General features: G+C 43.6%; 2 protein-coding genes and 2 pseudogenes across 7 annotated transcripts in view; 1 reads left to right on the top strand and 3 right to left on the bottom strand.

Annotated features, from left to right (window-relative positions):
• Positions 1-3,847: 3,847 nt before the first annotated feature.
• Positions 3,848-7,542, bottom strand: LOC136500165 (phototropin-1A-like; annotated as a pseudogene).
• LOC136500164 (phototropin-1A-like) lies at positions 7,321-12,186 on the bottom strand (annotated as a pseudogene).
• The window catches only part of LOC136500890 (uncharacterized), a 72,238-nt gene continuing 64,809 nt past the window's right edge, over positions 11,231-18,659 (top strand). Inside the window, exon 1 of the mRNA XM_066496353.1 lies at positions 11,231-11,234. The gene's annotated coding sequence lies outside the window, so the exon portion shown is untranslated. The remainder of the gene's footprint in view (positions 11,235-18,659) is intronic.
• Positions 12,563-17,439, bottom strand: LOC136500892 (SNF1-related protein kinase regulatory subunit beta-3-like). Of its 6 annotated transcripts, XM_066496357.1 has the most exons (5): positions 17,263-17,438; positions 16,141-16,280; positions 14,448-14,579; positions 13,234-13,283; positions 12,563-13,150 (listed from the first exon to the last, which is right to left on the bottom strand). In XM_066496357.1, exons 4-5 carry the CDS (start codon positions 13,258-13,260, stop codon positions 12,842-12,844), a joined length of 336 nt encoding a protein of 111 aa, XP_066352454.1. In that variant the 5' UTR covers positions 13,261-13,283; positions 14,448-14,579; positions 16,141-16,280; positions 17,263-17,438; the 3' UTR covers positions 12,563-12,841. The 6 variants fall into 6 exon arrangements, with proteins under 6 accessions (XP_066352454.1, XP_066352458.1, XP_066352457.1 ...); XM_066496361.1 differs by lacking the exon at positions 14,448-14,579 and having other exon boundaries at positions 17,263-17,439; XM_066496360.1 differs by lacking the exon at positions 16,141-16,280 and having other exon boundaries at positions 13,234-13,278; positions 17,263-17,439.

Below are 18,659 nucleotides of genomic sequence, written 5' to 3'. Positions count from 1 at the left end.
CTTAGGAACTAGTTTGATTCGCAGTACCACTTATCATCCTCAGACAGATGGTCAGACTGAACGAGTGAATGCTGTTTTGGAGGATATGTTAAGAGCCTGTGTATTGTCTTCTAAGGGATCATGGGAGTCATGGTTACCGTTAGCTGAGTTTTCTTATAATAATAGTTATCAAGAAAGCATCAAGATGGCTCCATTCGAAGCATCCTAATCATACATGCCTAATCATGTAAATAACAATTGAAACACTACTTCGAAACATATGAAACATGTTGTGAAACCTGAATGTTGCATACATTTGTTAGAATGGTTTTGCCCTGATTTTGCTTGCTAGGTTAGTAAAACATGTTTGGCTACTATTGTAAATCATCTAGGATTATTTAGTTCAATTTTTGGAGCAAGGTTTGTATTCAAATTAATTCAAAATTTTGCTTCCAAAGTAATTTCCCAAAAATTAGGGTTTTGAGTTAAACATGGACTTTGATTTTACAATTCAAAATCTAGAAAGAATTTGGCTTTAGTCATAAAAGCAAAGTTGTAGAGAATTAAATTCTAATCAACTTTCATTTTTGGTATATTTTCAAAAGATGTCATTTTCTTGCTCAAAATGATATTTGAAAGCTGGCATTTAAAAATTTCTTGAAACTATAAATGGAAAAGGGCTTTTTTCTCCTTCGCGGGCCGCTGCCTCGCTTCTGGCCCACGGCCGAAGCCGGCCCAGCCAGCCTCTCGCCGCGCGTCGCATCCAGCCTGCGCCCGCGCCCACGCGCCCGCCTATTCCTGCCGAAGCCGATGCGCTCGCTCGCTCACTCCCGCGCTGCTTCTCCTCTCCGCCAGCACCGCGCGCACTCGCTCTCCTCCTCGCCGCGCCACCGCACTCGTCGGCCAAATTCACCGCGCCTTCTCCACCGCGGCCAGCAATCACGCGCTCGTAGTTCCACCTCACTCTCCGGCACATCGTGCTCGCGCCCGTGCCGACTTCCGAGCTCAGGTAGCGCCATCTCGAGCTTCGCCACCGTCGGCTATGGCGCCACTGTGCTCGGTCGCCGTGGAAGTCGCCCTTCCTTCTCTTCTCCACCCTGCCTAGCTACCTTCCTACCTTCGCCATCTTCTCGCGAACCTCATGCTCCCGCTAACTCGCCCTGTCACGGCCGGCAATGGCCGCCAGCCTCGTGGCCGAGCCGCGCCGCCGCGACGTCGCAGCGCCGGCGTGGCCTCTGCCTCAGCCGAGCTAGGCCGAAAGGCCATGGGCCGACACCCTACCGGGCCGCCTCCCCTTTCCCCTCCGCTCGGGCCGCGCAGGCCAAATGTGGTCGTGGGCCGATTGAATCCAGCGGGCTGGCCCAGTAGAAATAGGATGGATTGTTTTCAATTTATTCTTTATTATTTGAAAATAGAAATGGTTTGAAAAATGTTTGGATACTCAAAGTTGCTCCAAATCTGTTGAAATAAATTTGTCTAGGTTACTTATCATCAGATCTACTTGGGAAAATTATTGCATGTCATTTTTGAGATACTTTGCTGTAGAATTTTATTTAATCATGTATATTGCTGATAACTTGAAAAATATGTAGAAAAATCTATAGGCTTCAGAAAAATATGATTCCAAGTTTGTTAATCTTCTTATGTCATGTACTTCCTAGGAAAAATATGTTTCATGCATGTGCTGTGGGAAAATTTTGAGGTGTAGTTCAAGTACCTTTAATGGCTGATTTTTGTTATTTTAGTTAGAGAACAAACTTTGTATAAAACATGCATGTGATAATTTTTGTACAGTCATTGTATGCTATGAAGAACCTAGGAAAAATACTAACTCTGTTGTTTGACACTTTTCACAGTTCAAAGTATTTTTATGTTCATAATCCTGCCATAGCTTGTTATTTTTGTGTAGGCTAACCCACTCTTCAAACACCATGAAAATCTGATGGTAGACTACTTAGGGTAGTAATGTGCTATGGTAATTTTCTAAGATTTTTCTAAGCAAGAAAAATAGAGGTTGCTATTCAAACCTATTATTAATTAGGGTTTAATTAAGTGTTGCTTTATGTGTGTTTAAGAAATTAGTAAAGCTTTGGTGTATCTTTGAAGCATTTAATAAGATATGTTGACTTAACATATTAGTAGTAGGAGAGAATGCAGTAGATGACATGTGCTTGTAGTATATTTTCTTGGATGATGTTGACTACCTTGCATTTAAACATATCCATTGTATTCATCTCATCTGATGCACCGATTGCATAAGCACTTACGCACATTGCTTCATACAGGATCGTAAACCGAGAACCCAGTCGTCATACCTGAGGAGCCCGAGGAGCAGTTCGAGGTGCAGCCGTAGGAAGTGCCCGAAGCCAACGAGGAGGACGTTGAGGAACTTCCGGAGTGCCCCGATCACCGTCCGAGCTCCTTCGAGAGAGGCAAGCCCCGGAGCATTTTCTCCCGGTTTGCAATTATTAATTCAATGCTTTACTTTAATTGATGCATTACGTTCAGGAGTTGATTGCAACCGTTGCTGCATTATACCTTGTTTACCTTTGTTATACTATATCCTTGTTACCCTGGTATCCGCAGTCGAGTCAATGCTTAGCTGGCTTAGACCGGTAGAAGTCGGGTGACTTCCTGTCACCTGCGAGCTATAGGTGGTTACCTGGATCTGCTTGGATGACTATGAAGTCATGGTATAACTAAGTGTTAAATGAAGTTGAGACCGGACGGAGACTTGCAGAGTTTTGGACTGTAGTGCTTTCCGTCTGTGTCGATTAAGGACCGACCGTTGTTGGGCCTCGAGTCATATTGAACGCATGCCTTACATTTAGCTGGCCGGATAAAGTAGCTTCCGACCGCGAAGCTAGGAGATTATTCGGGCCGAGTAGATTGCCCGTAGCGCACTGTGCCGGAGTAGGTGTGGTAGGACACGGGGGCGAGATGATAAGACCAAAGTGCAGTCGGTCGGCCCCCGAGTACATGTGGTTCCTGGCAAACTCGAGATTCCTGGATAGTTGACTCGGTGATCAATATCTCACTTTAGCGGGTGAGTGAGGTTTATGTAAGGAATAAATCACCAGCTGGTTAGGAATCGATTCGAATCGCCATCGCTCCTGGACAGTGAGCACTTGACTTGAGTTACTTCATCGTAGTAAATGTTTATGGAACACTTGGACAGTTATAGTGAATATGACAGGATGGAAGTTGTTTAATGATCATTGGTTATCATTATCTGCTTAATTATATGTTTGCTCTAGTATAGGTGCAAATCTAGTCGACAGGTTAATAATAATTAAATTGACAATAATGCTTTTAGGAAGGTTCTTGAAAGGCTAAAAATGCTTCTTTTGCAAATGAGTCAGCTACCCTACTATAAAGCCCTTCATAATCCTTGGTGTCACTTATTTTCGGTTATGTCGGGTAAGTCTAGCTGAGTACCTTCTCGTACTCAGGGTTTTATTCTCACTTGTTGCAGATGGGCAGATGTATTACGGCTACTGTATCAATTGCCTGTATCCTGCGATGGGTGATGCTTAGGACCATGGGCATGGTCATTCCTTACGTCTCGTCTGATGCTTTTGTTGGAGATGATCATTCGCTGGCACTGTATTTAAACTCCGTGTGGGTGTGGGTGTGGTTTGAACAAATGACTTCCGCTACTTTTATTCGAACTTGTTTTGTAATAACTATGTTGAAACTCTGATGTATCTGAGATTGCAAACTTTTATGTAATATGTGATGGTGACCGCTAAACTTATTACGATCTTGACTGGAATGGAAATTGGTTTGAAATCCTTCGTGATTTCATGGACTACCGGGTTATACGGGCTTAAGTTTGCTAAATCGTCTGCTCTGGCGGATGATTTTCTTACTTAATTTCGTATAATTGGTCGGTTCTGTTACAACTACCTTGGCAATGTAGGTATTCAAGCGCCATGACCACTTCTGCAGCATAGAACCTACAACAATTAATCATGGACAACTACATCAAACTATACATTTTGGGTTCTTATTGTATCCAACTACCAATTATACTATGTAACTAAACAAATTAAAGATCAGAGTAGCATATCCCTGACAATCAAGAAGCATAAAGAGTTTTAACTAAATCTAAGCAAAATAAACAATTTCAATGTCAACGTCAATGCCCACCTAACCGCATCTTCCTTCAGAACCTTCATAGGTTGCCTATCAAGAAGCATAAAGAGTTCCCCGCCAGCATAATAGTCAGTAATAAGACATACATGTGTCTTTGTCTGCGACATATATATATGAAAATTTTGAGATGAAAGAAACCATAATAGCATCCACAGAAGTATAATAAAATCAAGGAGAACAAACATTAACAACCGTAGCATCGTATTAATATATTACACAGTTTCATTATGCAACAAACCTGAAATGATGCATACAATGTCGGAAGGAATGGGTGGTCCAACATATCCAAGATTTGTCGTTCAGCGGTAGCTCTATGGACCTAGAGGTACATACGAATTGGATGTAGAAAGAAAAACCTAAAGGTGGAACTAACTAAAATGTCATGTGTGATGAAATTTGTTACTCATACCTTGTTTCGGTTAAGCATGACACTTTTATCCATAGCTTTCATGGCAAAGTATTCACCTGTGCCAAGCAACTCCACCAAGTGCACACTACAATTCAACAACAACTCACATGTTAACTATTAAATGTAAATAGGAAATGAAAACTAGACAGGAGTACATCTACTAGATTCATACAAACTAAGTCATTACTATACTTGAAGCTATAATAGAGAAGTACTTACCTGCTAGTGTCGCCAGATCCTAAGGGTCTTACTGGTCTAAAATGTTTCAAATCAATGTTTTCACCATTCTCAAGAACCTACAAGAAAAATAGCATGAACCATCTAGGAGATTTCTAAAAAATGTCACTTGTGCTTATTTCCAATGGTTTTCAAATTAGGCATATAATATTGCAGAGACTACCTAATTCTATAGAACAATGCTTGCCAATTGCTTTCTCAAGTGTCTCATATGATTATTTCCTTTCATCTAGTAGGCTCACAAATTGCATGTAAGTATCTATGTTGCGAACTATGTATAACATACCTTTTGGATGGCTCTCCATGATGCAGTGTCCTTCATATGTGGCTTTGGCACGACTGGTTTTGAGTGATTAGCCCATAGATCCTCTGGTCTCTAAATTTGACCACAAATTTCTATTAGAAGTGCTCAGTAATATTTAATTTTATATTGTACAATATGTATATTTATTTAGACGAACCAAATTAGCATCCGGAAGTTCCTTTGCAGCCTTATCAATATTGTCTGCAGTTTTCTTAACCTGTTACATAAATAATTCAAGTTAATGCATAAGACAACTATGTTCTCCAACAAGGAAATTTAGAAAGTAAGGTATACAAAATTTAGTTTTTAAAATCACTTATGCAAACTAAAACACAAAAGAAGACAATTAAGGAGGGAACTGTTCGTCAGAGAAGGTGCCATCTATGTAACTTTTAGAATGTTATACTTATACATACCACCCATCTATGAGTCCCGGTGTTGATCAATAGGGTTTAAGAGATATAAATCTTTCATAAACACTAGATGATGCTAAATGCTAATAAACATTGCAAGTGCTACACTATGAATGGCTTGCATTTATAACATAGCAGTCACGACAAAGTTACTTGGTATTTTATTCCAAATTTTTTCGAGATATTTGCGGTAGCAAGCCCATATATATCTAGTCACCATTAAGGTAGAAACAAACCAGCATGGCACCATCTTTTGCAGCAGCGTCTCGAACACGCTCAGTTCCATCCAATTGAACCCCAATGAAGTATTGAACATCACCCTAATCAACCATCAAATTGGATGCATCTCAAATCACATGAAATAGTTCTAAACCAAATCTCTAGGTAAAAAAATCTCATATATCTTATTATTGTACCTTCTGATCATGCATAGGTTGCAAGTGAAAGAGGTTCCAGAATTTTTTACCTGCTCAAGTGATAAACAACCACAAGAAATTTTAGTTTGATTCATTACTATAGAAAAAATATATTTGCACATTATTAGCCTCTATCTGCCATCAGTTAATACTAATGCAGTAATAGAATACTAGATTTATGTTATAAATGTTTGGGGTATAGAAATTGCATCATGATCTTAGAAGAACATGGGAGCATATGAACAGTATATTACCGCTTTTTGTATAATTTATCAGCTGAACAGTAACTTCTGTTTGGTTATCTATGGCATCTCTTATCTTCTTCACTGTCCCACGGTCAGTTTCAGGTCCTTGAAGAAATCTGCAAGAGAAGCATATATAGGTGAAGTGGTTCATTAAATCGTTACTCGTGAATAGTTGAAAGCAATGAAACTATGCAATATTTATTGTTATCATTTACCTGCAATTTCTTCCCAATATTTCTTCTCGACAATACTCTGTCAATCGTAAAAACTATCCGATGCAAATATCTGTGACATTGACTCAAAAATATAATGATTGTAGTTCAATGGAAAGGTTGATATCTATGTTGATAGAAAGAAAAGAACAATAATGATGTTAAAGGTAGAAGATATCCAAGCTTTTGTCTTACAATTGGATTATCCGGTAACCTCGGGTCAGTGTATGACAAAATTCTTTTCAATACGTTCAAGGGTAGTAGCCAAATCTATACCCCTTCTCATTTCTTTCCTCCTGAAATCATCATCAAAGCTTTCTGGTCTCTCATCATCGCTATCAAGTTGCGGATCTTCCCTTGGTTTCAATATGTTCTTCTCTACATTTCCATGTCCCATACCAATAATAAGACTACACAAATAAATTAAATGTGAGAACAAATGCTAAGATAATAGAACTCTACAAGAAACTTTCAAATAAAGCAAATGCTATTACCCCATAAAGGAGCGCAAACCAGATTTCCTGGTCTTGTTCCCTCCTTCAGGCACTTCACTAATTTTTTGTAGAGAGTTTCTCATTCCACTCCGTGAGTTACGACGAGATCCACTTTCGGAGATTCTCTTGCCCGGAACTTCACCCGAAAGCACGTCTCCTGATTCCTGTGATTTCCTTTTTAAGGTATTGTTTCTTGATTCTGACAATGACGACCGTGGATCCTTTAGGGCAAGTAGAAGCTCCGAGACTGAGCTACGAGCATGATCCTTCTGTCTTGTTGCAAAGAATAATATTATTGGTTTCATAGACATGCCAGGTAAAACCTTTTTATTGTACAAAAAGTAAGCAAGACTACTAGCTAGTAGTAATAGCTAGTACCATCATATTTGATGAGTGACTCTGGCAATCCATTTGGGCGGAGAGCTGTATCCTTGCTTCCTTCTGTGTACTTACTCACTTCCACTTGCATTCTGTGACACATTGCACATAAAGGTTTATTATAACTATATATAGTGCTAAACAAAACTATAAAGTGGCATGATGAAATATATGAATGAAAAAGCTGACCCAATAAACTTGAGGACCCTTCCATCCTCATCCTTGATGGGGGCAACGGTTAGGAGGTTCCAGAATGGTGTACCATCCTTCTTGTAGTTGAGAATACAACCACAGTAATTTGACCCAACCGCGAGAGCCTTCCTGATCTTCGAAATCTCTACGGGGTCAGTCTCAGAACCTTGAAGGAAGCGGCTGCAGTTGAGATATGGTGGAGTCATAAGTGCAATGCGTATTAGTTGGAGTCATGTCTATGCATTTTAAATTAAATTGACATGGAATAGAATGAAATGGATCGAGTTGAAATCGACAAACCAGTTCCTTTCGACGACCTCATTGGAGGAGTAACCGGTCATGTTGAAGAATCTAGCACTGGCGTAGAGGATGGGGTGATCAGGGCGAGTGGCATCGGACACGACGAAGGTCTGCTGGAACGCTCCCTCGGGGGGGCGCTCTACTAGCGGCGGCCCTCTCGTCGATGGAGTTTCCACTCTCGCTGGTGCGGTTGGAGCCGCCGGAGGGGCGTGCGATGACACCCTAGGGGCGGCCGGTGTGCTCGTCGGTCTAGAGGACGAGGCCCCACTCCGCGGCCCTCTATGTTGCCTGGCCCACGTAAAGATGTGCATGCAGCCCGTGGGCCAAAGGCCCGTCCCAAAGCACGGTTATTGGGCCCGACCCGAGCATGGCACGGCCTGAACCCTAACCAGGCCCGTGTCGGCCCGAAGCCCGTAGCAGGCCGGGCTTGGGCTGAGGCCTCGGCCCGCCGGGCGGCACGGCACGGCCCGTTTTACAACGGCCGGCCCGGTGGAGGCCCGTTTTAATTTATTGAGCTGGTCGTACTATTTTCCTTTCTAGGGTTTTATCTCACGAGGTGTGAGTTTTACCTAGAATGGTTTTTAATGAGGCGGCATTGCATAAAAAGCTCAAATCTTTTGTCATCTAGTGTTTCTGTGATTGTTAAATATGAATATGTGAACCTGTGATTGTGCTGTTAAATATGGTGTTTACTGTGTAACGGGCTATGGGCTGGCCCGATGGACCAGTGGGCCGCGGGCTCAACGGGCTGGCACGGCCCGATATTCGGCCCACGGACCGTGCCTGGGCCGTCCGACAGGCACGGTGGACTATTCAGGCATGGCCCGGTGGCCCGGCGGGCCAAAAGGGCCCGAGCCCGATCGGGCCGTGCCTGGCCCGGGCTTGGGCCGTGCCGTGCTGTGCCGGCCCGTTGCTCATCTTTAGGCCCACGTCAGCATCCTTCTCCTCGTGCACCTCATCATCCCTAGCGAGGCTAGGATTGGAAGCAACTGCAGGAGGGAGAAGGAATGGGGAGGTGGTTGCCCGATTTGAAGCGGCGGCAACAGGGGCGTCTGGATTGAAGACTTCAAGGGATCCGCGGGAGTCACGCGGAAGTCCTGCACCACCCTCAAAATATTCTCATTAATTACAAGTGTTTTGAACCAAAATTCATAATACATATGGCGTCTCTCTTCTCATTAAGATATTTATAGTCATAATACGAACATATCACTACGGGAGGCGTCCTCTTTGCCGAGGGCTCAGGGCACTCGGCAAAGGCCCAAAAGCCCTCGGCAAAGGCTTTGCCGAGTGTCGCCCTCGGCAAAGAGCCCTCGGTAAAAAAATTTAACTGCAAAGAGGTCCTTTGCCGAGGGCCATTTGTAGGGCACTCGGCAAAGCCTTTTTCGAGTGCCAACGGCGACACTCGGCAAAGAAAAGCAGCCGTCAACGGCGCTGCTCCGTTGACGGCGCCTTTGCCGAGTGCCGACAGTTAGGGCACTCGGCAAAGACATTTTTTATTTTTTTTTCAAAAACTCTTTGTCAAGTGCCACGGCGGCGCGCACTCGGCAAAGCCATTTTTTAATTTTTTTAAAAAGCTCTTTGCCGAGTGTCTCCCCATCTTGGCACTCGGCAAAGATTTTTTGCTTTTTAAAAAAAAATCTTTGCCGAGTGCAATGTTCTGGCGCTCGGTAAAGTTTCCCAGCTTTGCCGAGTGCCATGACCATTGCACTCGGCAAATCAACCGAAATTGCAATTTTTTTTTGTTTTTTGCATTCCACTGACACATACAGTTCAAATATATATCACATGTCACATATATATCACAAACATCACAATAATCACATATATATCACAACGAAACCATTTTCACACATTATATCGCAACCACAACTCAAATAACAACATATCACAACCACAAGTTAAATATCACAACCACAAGTCATAAATTCACAACCACAGTCCATCAAGTCCAAGCACAAGTCACAACCACAAGTGAAGCTCAAGTCCAAGCACATGACGAAGCACAACTCCTCAAAAAACGGCCTATGACACGATGATGAAGCAAATGCTCCATCATTCGGTGACGCATGAGCGGGGTTATTCGAACCCGCCGACGGAAGCTGCAAAAAGGATAAGACATACGACACAACGGAGCACACATATACAGCCTGTTCGCTTGCTCGTAAACGATCGTAAATTTTCAGCCGGGAACAGTGTTTTTCTCTCACACCAAACCAGCCAGCAGTAAATAATCCACGATACGATACGGCCTCCCGAACAGGCTAATAAGTTTCGAGCGTCAACGCAGATGAAAAAGACGATGAAAAAAGTTGTCAATGCCGAACCTCCTGATAAAGACGTCACCATGCTCCACTCACCCACAAACTGGCAGCAGAATCCGCACACCACCAATCTAGCCACCGCCAGATATGTTCAGAAGAAACAAAGATTCTTGGCAAGGTTGTCACCGAGAGATAATCCAACCCTAACATAGCTAGATGTACTCTGTTAGGAGGGGATATGTACACCACCTACCGGATCCCTAACTCTCCAAGCTCACCGGTGCCACGAAGGCCACCGGCGGCGAGGAGAGCCAGCGAATCCGACGGTGGGAACGAAAATCGCCCTGAAGGTGCTGCTGGGGAACGAGACGCTTCACATCGGATGTATGTCTGACACATACATGGAGTATTAAATATAGACTAAAAATAACTAATTGCACAGATTACGACTAATTTACGAGACGATTTTTTAAGCCTAATTAGTCTATGATTTAACAATGTGATGCTACACTAAACATGTGCTGATGACGGATTAATTAGACTTAATAAATTCGTCTCACGGATTACTGATGACTTTTGTAATTTGTTTTATTATTACTATCCAAACACTCCCATGTAACATCCGATGTGACATCTCTGAACTTTACTTCTGAATTTAAACACCACCTTGCTTGTAGTCCCGGCCGGTCAGTCTGGGCAATCGGTTTAAACCGACAAATCGGTTCGGTTTCCCAAAACTTCGGTTCGTAGACATCAACAACCGATCGGTTGCTTGAGAAAACAGAAACCGACCAATTCGGTGTTGATTTTAAACGTTCAGTTTTCAGTTTCCACCAAACAAACCGAAACCTACAACAGCAAAGAGAAACAAAGGAGATTGTGCTTTGAATCCAAGTACCCAGAATCTCATATCACAAAATACAAACGGAGGAAAAGAAGGAAAAACAATCGATCTGACAAATGATGCCGTCGCCCCGCCAACATCGGCCCTCCAGGCTTCAGCCACCGCTGCGCTGCGCCGCTCGCAACCGACGCTGCGCCGCTCGCCGTCGCGCTGCTCGCCCTCTCCGGCGCTCGCTGCTCCGCGCCTCCGCCAAGACGCTAAGCACCGCGCCGCCGCAGGCAGGGTAGTGGATAGGGTTTGGTTGGCGAGTGGCTTGGCTCGCCCCTCCCCTCGGGTGTCTCGCATGGGTGTACGGCGTGGCGGACGGGGTGGATTGGGTCGGGAGGGTGGAGTGTCCGAGTGGGCCTGTTAATTGGGCCGAGGTGCTTTGGCGAGAGGAGAGGAAGTTTGTTGAATGTCGTTCGGTTGCTCGGTTCTATGGTTTCGTTTCACATACAAACCGAACACCGAGCCGATAACCGTAGTTCTATAACCAGAAACCGAAACCGAACCGAAAAACCGACAGCTCGGTTCGGTTCGGTTCGGTTCGGTTCTCGGTCTAAATGTGCCCAGGCTGGCCGGCCGGCTGGGCTGGGCCTGGCCTAGGCGCGTAGCCGTTGAATGCTGAGGCCCTGTTTGGTTGAGCTGTGACTGTGGGAAAAAGCTGCTGTGGGCTGTGAGCTGTGGAAAAGCTGCTGTGGGCTGTGAGCTGTAGAAAAGCTGAAAGCTGTTTGGTTAAACAAGTATAAAATATACCTTTTATCTTTATCTCTCTTGAAACAACTATGTAAGAGCTTTTTATTCCACCAATTTCGAAAAGCAGAAAGCCAAAAGCCAAAAGCAGGGTCAAACCAGCTTTCAAAAATGAACTACGGAAAAGCAGCTGCTTCTGAAAAAGTACCCTCCAAAAACAGCTCCTTTGGTTGGGCTTTTGGCTTTTGGGGCCAAAAGCCAAAGCCAAAAGCCCAACCAAACAGGGCCTGAGTGCTCTGCTTTGCTCTGCCCCCTGCCTGCTCACCACTAGCGTAAGAGAATAATACTAAAAAAAATAAAGTGTAGTGTGAGTTGAGCCGGTCGGTCGCACTCGCAATCACTCCCATTCTGCCAATGCAACTAGTCCAGTCCCAACGCAACTGGAGCAGCAGCCACCAGCCAGAGCCAGAGCAGGGAAAGCTCACGCAGAGCTCCCCCAGTCCCAACACGAGCAGCAGTAGAATACATGCCCCACTGCACTGGCCATCCAGATCCAGACCAGACTAGTATGCTGCTGCTGCTGCCTACTGGTGGAGGATCCATATCCATCGTTCCATCCACTGTCCCCGGCTTCCTTCCCAGCTCGCTGTCAAGCAAAACAAGATGGATGCTTTTCGTCAATCGTCAGTTCGTCACAACCATGATTCACACGCATAAGCATCCGCATCCGGAGGAATATCTACATGCATAGCATATTAGCATAGCTCGGCAACATGCGAGATATTCTCTCTAGATATTTATTTGCTCATCATGCCCACCTAACCATGGATAGGCCACACTGAAACCATACCTGAATCTGAACCCAAAAAATGAAAACGAAAGGGCAAGGGAAAAAAAACCACGGTTTCAGTCACACATACAACACACGTTCTCACTACTTTGCCAGCGACACAGCAACACTTGAGAGTTAAACACAAGTAAACTACTCATTCAACCGAACCATCACTGCCACCACCAACAGCCAAATTAGGTACAAGACTAATAATCATTCGAAAATGACAGCCTAGGTTCCTCGCCTGTTTCTGCACTAATACAACAGGGGCTTTAATTCTTCTGTTTCTGCAGAATCTGTGCAACAACAGGAGAGGGGGTGGGATTCTATTTGTTCATCGGTGGGTTGCAACCCAAGGGTGTTCAATTACCATTACCATTACCGGTTCTGCACGAGAAAGCAGGACCAAGGCACAAGACATATATCGACACCCTACCGCCTCAGCACTGGCTTGTAAAGCACGACTGTCACAAACTTGGCCTTGAACCGGTGCGTGATCCCCAGAGCAACCACGGATCTTGTGTTCTCCTTCTCGATGTAAAGGTGGTTCAGAACCACGGTCTGAGGTTGAGGCAGCAGGCTCGATTCATCTTGGCTTGGTGGGAAGCTCAGCAGCGTATGCTGGAGATGAGGTGGCACCAGTGGGGGCTCCCGGCCTTCATCTTCATTTCCAGGAATAGAGTTGTTGTAGCTAGAATCAGGTGAAGGTGGGACTTCAAATCCAACAACGTGGACCCCTTCCTGAATCATGGATTCATGGTTAGCCATCATAAGTCAGCCACAAAAATTTATGCAAGGTTATAATTCTGAGAGATGATTCTTACATGGCCATCCATGCCTTGTTGGTCCATATTCCAACAGCCTGATGCCTGTCCTGGAGAGATAATACGACATGTTCATGTTAGTAAAGAATTTAAAGGAAAAAAAACAATCTGGACAATGGACATTGCAAAAAAAAAAAAAAAAAAAAAAAAAAAACCGAAACAAATGGACATTGCAAAATAAAATTCAAAAGCTAACTTAACATCAAACACAATAACTATAGATGGTGCATAATATTAGTCATCCACCAAAAAATGCATGGTGTATTCATATCATTCACGCGCGGGGGGAGGGGGGGAAAACAATAAGATGAATCATGAATCGAATAGAACTGAAATCTCTATAAACTAATACAAACTAAAAGGACAAAACAGGAATCGTCAACACTGACTTCAGCATGCCTCTCCGATTCTCCACCCACCCCTCCTCCCCACGGCGCCACCCCGCCTCTCCCCCAAAGCCCCCACCCTATCCAGCACCCAGCCCAGCCCCCCACTGCCTTCCCGCTGACACCGACATGCCCCATCCTCCATGCGTGCTTGCACAGCCACTGTCCAGCAAATTTGCGCGACTGCCGGGGACGGCGCAAGCAGATGAGTGCGGCTGGACCTGCCAGGATGGCGCAAGCGACAAGACAGCCAGCCCAGTAGCTTGCTAGGATGAGCTTTGCTAACTGTTTTTGCATCCACTCGTTTTCTAGCAGCACTTGCAGAGCAGCACCGAGATTTGTCCTTCCATTAAGAAAGGTTGGAAAAACTTCTATTCCATCATCTTCCTATTGACAAGCAATCAGACCTTCTTGTATTTTATGGTCTGATGAACTTGTCTGTTTTGGTGTCAAGGTCTATAGAACAGGTAGTTCTTCTGGAAGTGTAGGCTTGAGGTTTGTTGTTTACCTTCTCTATCTAAAGACAATATTAGTGTGGATCGGTTTGTTACAAGGTCATAGAAGAAAAGCATTACCTTCTATTTTGTTTAAAGGGTTTCCTCTTTGAAAAAGCAAACGATGTGCTAGTTAACTTAGTTCTGGGAACTTCAGCAAATTGCAGCTTATTTGAATGGCACATGAATCTTGTAGTGGGACTAAGATTTGTTTTAATTTCCTGATAATTGAGTTTTTTTTGTCCTTTAAACAGGCTATCCTATAATGAGACATATCAGACCATATATTCCATGAAACCTTGTGCTTATATATAAAAAAATGATATGATTTTACCTGGGACCGGGCTACTGAACTTTTGGACCACTGAAATTGTTGTATCCTTTTTATCTCTTTGAATTTAATTCATGTACCTCTTGGAGCACGTTCTGAAATTTCAATGCCCTGTTTGGACTGGATTTCTGGTGCCTACAGAACTCCAATAATTAGGAAACAAAAAATTCAATGCCCTGGCATCATGATATATGAATTAAAACATAATGTCATTTTGGTTGTTTGATTTGCATCAGGATTTGTCCCCGTATTCCGGTTGTGATATTTTTGGCACATGGCAACGCACAGGCATAGACCTAGGATCATGCTGAAAAGGTTTCTTCTGTTTTCGATAATTCTTGTGTAGTGGTCTCCAGTCAGAGCTAATGTTGATATTGTAGACAAGGTTCAAAAAGGCGCTAGGCGGTGACCCACCACCTAGAGCCTAAGCGAGCCTAGGCATTTTATATATATACTAATATACATATATTATCTTCTAAAAGAAAAAAATAAACAGCGGAATAGTGGGCTTAGATAGATAGAAAGGCCCAAGAGGTAAGAGAGTCCAGCCCATCTCCCACTCCAAGTCTCCAACCTTAGATGCAGCAATTAGTAGACCACGGCCCATGAAACTTAGGCCCATTTCGCTGGAATATATAAGCAACCACCAGCAGGCTAATGCCACTTGCTCGGTCAACTCAGCCGCCGCCCTTCCTCCTATCCATCTCCCAATCTCCCTGCTGCACAGCGACGAGTGCGACCTCCGCATTCCCCGCACTCCGGAACTCCAGCCACCTCGCCATAGCTCTGCAGCATGCACGAGTGTGACCCTCCACACTCTCTACGCATGAGCGTGTCCCAAGCTCCCAGCGATGAAGGCCTGCTTCCTCATCTCCACAAGCGGCAAAGTCCCTGTATCGGCAGGCCCGCCGCCGCCGCCCGCACGCGTCCGCGCCCGTCGTCCAACTCTGCCCGAAGCTCCTCCTCCCCCACCAGCAACCTCCGCCAAACGCTCCTCCTCCCCCACCGGCGCTGCCGACGAGCTGCCGCCGCCTACCCCCCTAGGCCAGGCGGGACCCCCTCGCCTAGCGCTTAGTCATGCCTAGGCGTTCGCCTAACGTCGCCTTTTTTAACATTGATTGTAGAAGATTACAATGACTTCGTTCAAAATTATAATGTATCTTACATGGTTTGGCCATTTTTGAATTATAGTTAAATGTCCTTTTAAATGGCCAGTGCGAGAGATAAACCACAAATAGTTACTAATTTTATCCTTTATCAGACCAACATATTTCTAAGCTTATGTGTTGACTGTTTTTGCAGGGACTACTCATTACTAGGTGTAGTAGTGAAAGTGTGCGCTGTAAGGTTGTGTAGCTGATCAATGATTCCATCATCAATCATGCAAATTTGGGAGAAACAAGCAGAACTCATTTCTAATGAAGAAAGGGCATCTCATGGCATCGGATTGATCACCAAACATTTCATCAGAGGTCCACCATTCCAGGTACCCTATACCCTACACTACTGATTCGTCACTATGTAATTAGAATTGGAAATAATCCAAAAAAAAGGGCCTTTACAGCTGTGCATTGCAGAGAGATTAATTGCTTAGTATGGAGGAGGCTATACAAAACTACTAGCTATGTTATAGCATCGGCAATGCAAGGATTCTATTTGGTTGCACATTGGCATGGTGCAAGCGGTAGAGTCTTACCGCCTGTGACCGGAAGGTCATGGGTTCGAGTCACGGTCTCCTCGCATTGCACAGGCGAGGGTAAGGCTTGCCACTAACACCCTTCCCCAGACCCCGCACAGAGCGGGAGCTCTCCGCACTGGGTACACCCTTTATTCAGACTGCAGTAATGAAAAAAATCAGAGCAGATTGATTGCTTGAGACTGCGAGTTGCTACTTTGTGTGACAACAACGCTGGAAGCAGCAGTATCTGGCTTCCATGAACTGGAATACTTGATGGCCTGCCATTCAACGCTGGCACACCATCTGTTTTTGTTTGCCAGCATTTAACTACTTCTTTGCGTGCAACATGTAGTAACTATTATATATAACACACGGGCATTAGCTAGTACCATAAAAAGAACAGCACTAAGCTTTATGATGAAGATAAAACTATGAATAAATATCGACTTTGAGATGTCAGAATCCAGATTTGATGAAATGCCAGGCAAAATTGATTCAGATCTTCTGCTGTTCCCATACAGATCAAGTACAATCGAATGACATTTCACCAGGAATCATTTTTTGACTTAGGACTATTACTACATGGAATGATCATACAACTAAAAAGATTTGAAGCAACTATAAGAATCCAAATGGTATTCCCATAGATCAATTTTAGCCTAAAGTACTTGGGACAAGGTCATGGTCATATACTAGGAAAACATTTCAGGCAAGGTATCACAGCCCTGTATATGGCACTCCCTCTCCACCTATATTGCAGTTGAGTACATGAACCATCCTTGTAAGGGCCTGCTTGGCAATTTAGGAAAATTATCTTCATAGGAATATTAATGCCTAGGAAATTATGTGCACATAGGTCTAGGATCTGGATGATTGTTTGGCAAACATGATTAGTATCCTAAAAGAAGCCACAGACTTCCCCATGTGCCGCCGCAGGGTATGGCGGCTCCTTGCTGGAGCTTCACCGCAGGGGCGGATCCAGTAAAGGGACATGGGTGTACACATGTACACCCAATAATTTTTGCAAAAACTTCGAAGTTAGGAGGCTTGTCAATCAAATAGCTAGATAGCTTTATGCTAGGGTTTCGGTGCTCAGCTTCGCACAGCATGAAGGGAAGGTAAGAGAACGGGTGGGAGTACCTCGTGGGTGCTCGTCGCCGGCGAAGAGACCAACGAAAGCCTCAGCACCTAGCTTAGGGCGGCGGCCGACCAGTCGTCTGAGAGCGAGAGGGGGGCGAGAGAGACAGACAACGCACGAGGAGCCGAGGAGGGATGCAGCGGACAGAAGGAAGGGGAACGCAGGTTAGGATGCATCGACGGCGTCAGAAAGATCGCACCCGCACGGGCCTTCTTCTGGGCCGTTTCTTTTTTCACAATTCTTTGGAAATTTCTGTTTTTTTTTCTCTCTCCGTTGCTCAAAAAACAAAATTCTTTCTCTCCCTTTTATTTTTTTTATTCTTGTTCATTTCATATTTATTCTCTTCGTGGGACACTATCAGTGGCTAGTACTTGTTCCGTTCTAAATTATAAGTCGTTTTTTTAGTACATCAATTTTGTTATGTATCTAGATATAACGTATGTCTAGATATATAGCAAAATCTATGTAAAAAATAGTCAAAACAACTTATAATTTAAAACGGAGGGAGTACAACATTTGTTTTAAATAACTGAAATAATAATGATATTTATGAGTACTCCCTCTATAACTGAATAAATAGATTCGTGGAGACTGGAGTTGTCTTAAGTTAAGTTTTTTAAACTTTGACTAAATTTCTAGAATAAAACGTTAATATTTATGGTATCAAATTAGTATCATTAGATTTATCATAGAATATATTTACATAAGGTGCTCATTTTATGGCATAGATGTTATTATTTTTTTCTATCAAATTAGTCAACACGGATTCTAGGAATTGATTTATTTAGGGACGGAGGGAGTATATTTGTAAATATAAGTAAATGGGACTTTTATATTTTATTAAGGTTGAATATTTTTATATTGAAGGAAGCATTTCACAAGAACATATAACAATTTCACAAACCAAGAAGCTATAACAACATTTTTCTAAAATAAAAACATTTTTGTCTTTGTGACAATTTCTCAAATAAACGTTAAATATTTTTGTGCTAAACATGGAACAATAGTCCTTGTGAACAAGGAACATTGCTATCAACAATAAAAAATTATATGGACTCATAAAAAAATGTTTTCCATCCTCCAACAAGAACTAATAAAGGATACTGATACTTCAATATCTCGTGCTATATGTGAGTTGCTGCTAAAATCCCCGTGCGTGACTTGCTTCAATTTTATTCCTTAAATCTTACTTTTGTTCTATTATTTCACTTGTTAGTGATTATATATTACACCATTGTTGTTCAATCTATTTTGGTAATGAATAAACATCTCTCGATCGTAAGCAAGTGCGCATTCTGACTCCTAATCCGAGCGTGCCTAACTTGCTGATGCAGGGTGCAAAGTACCTCGATCAATACATTCCCGTTCTCCCAGTCTCGGGTGACTGCTAAAATTCACC

Source organism: Miscanthus floridulus, chromosome 13 (genome assembly GCF_019320115.1).
Source record: "Miscanthus floridulus cultivar M001 chromosome 13, ASM1932011v1, whole genome shotgun sequence".
Taxonomy (NCBI): Eukaryota; Viridiplantae; Streptophyta; class Magnoliopsida; order Poales; family Poaceae; genus Miscanthus; species Miscanthus floridulus.
The sequence above is the reverse complement of the archived record's forward strand: the minus strand, read 5'-3'. Positions and strand labels throughout refer to the sequence as shown.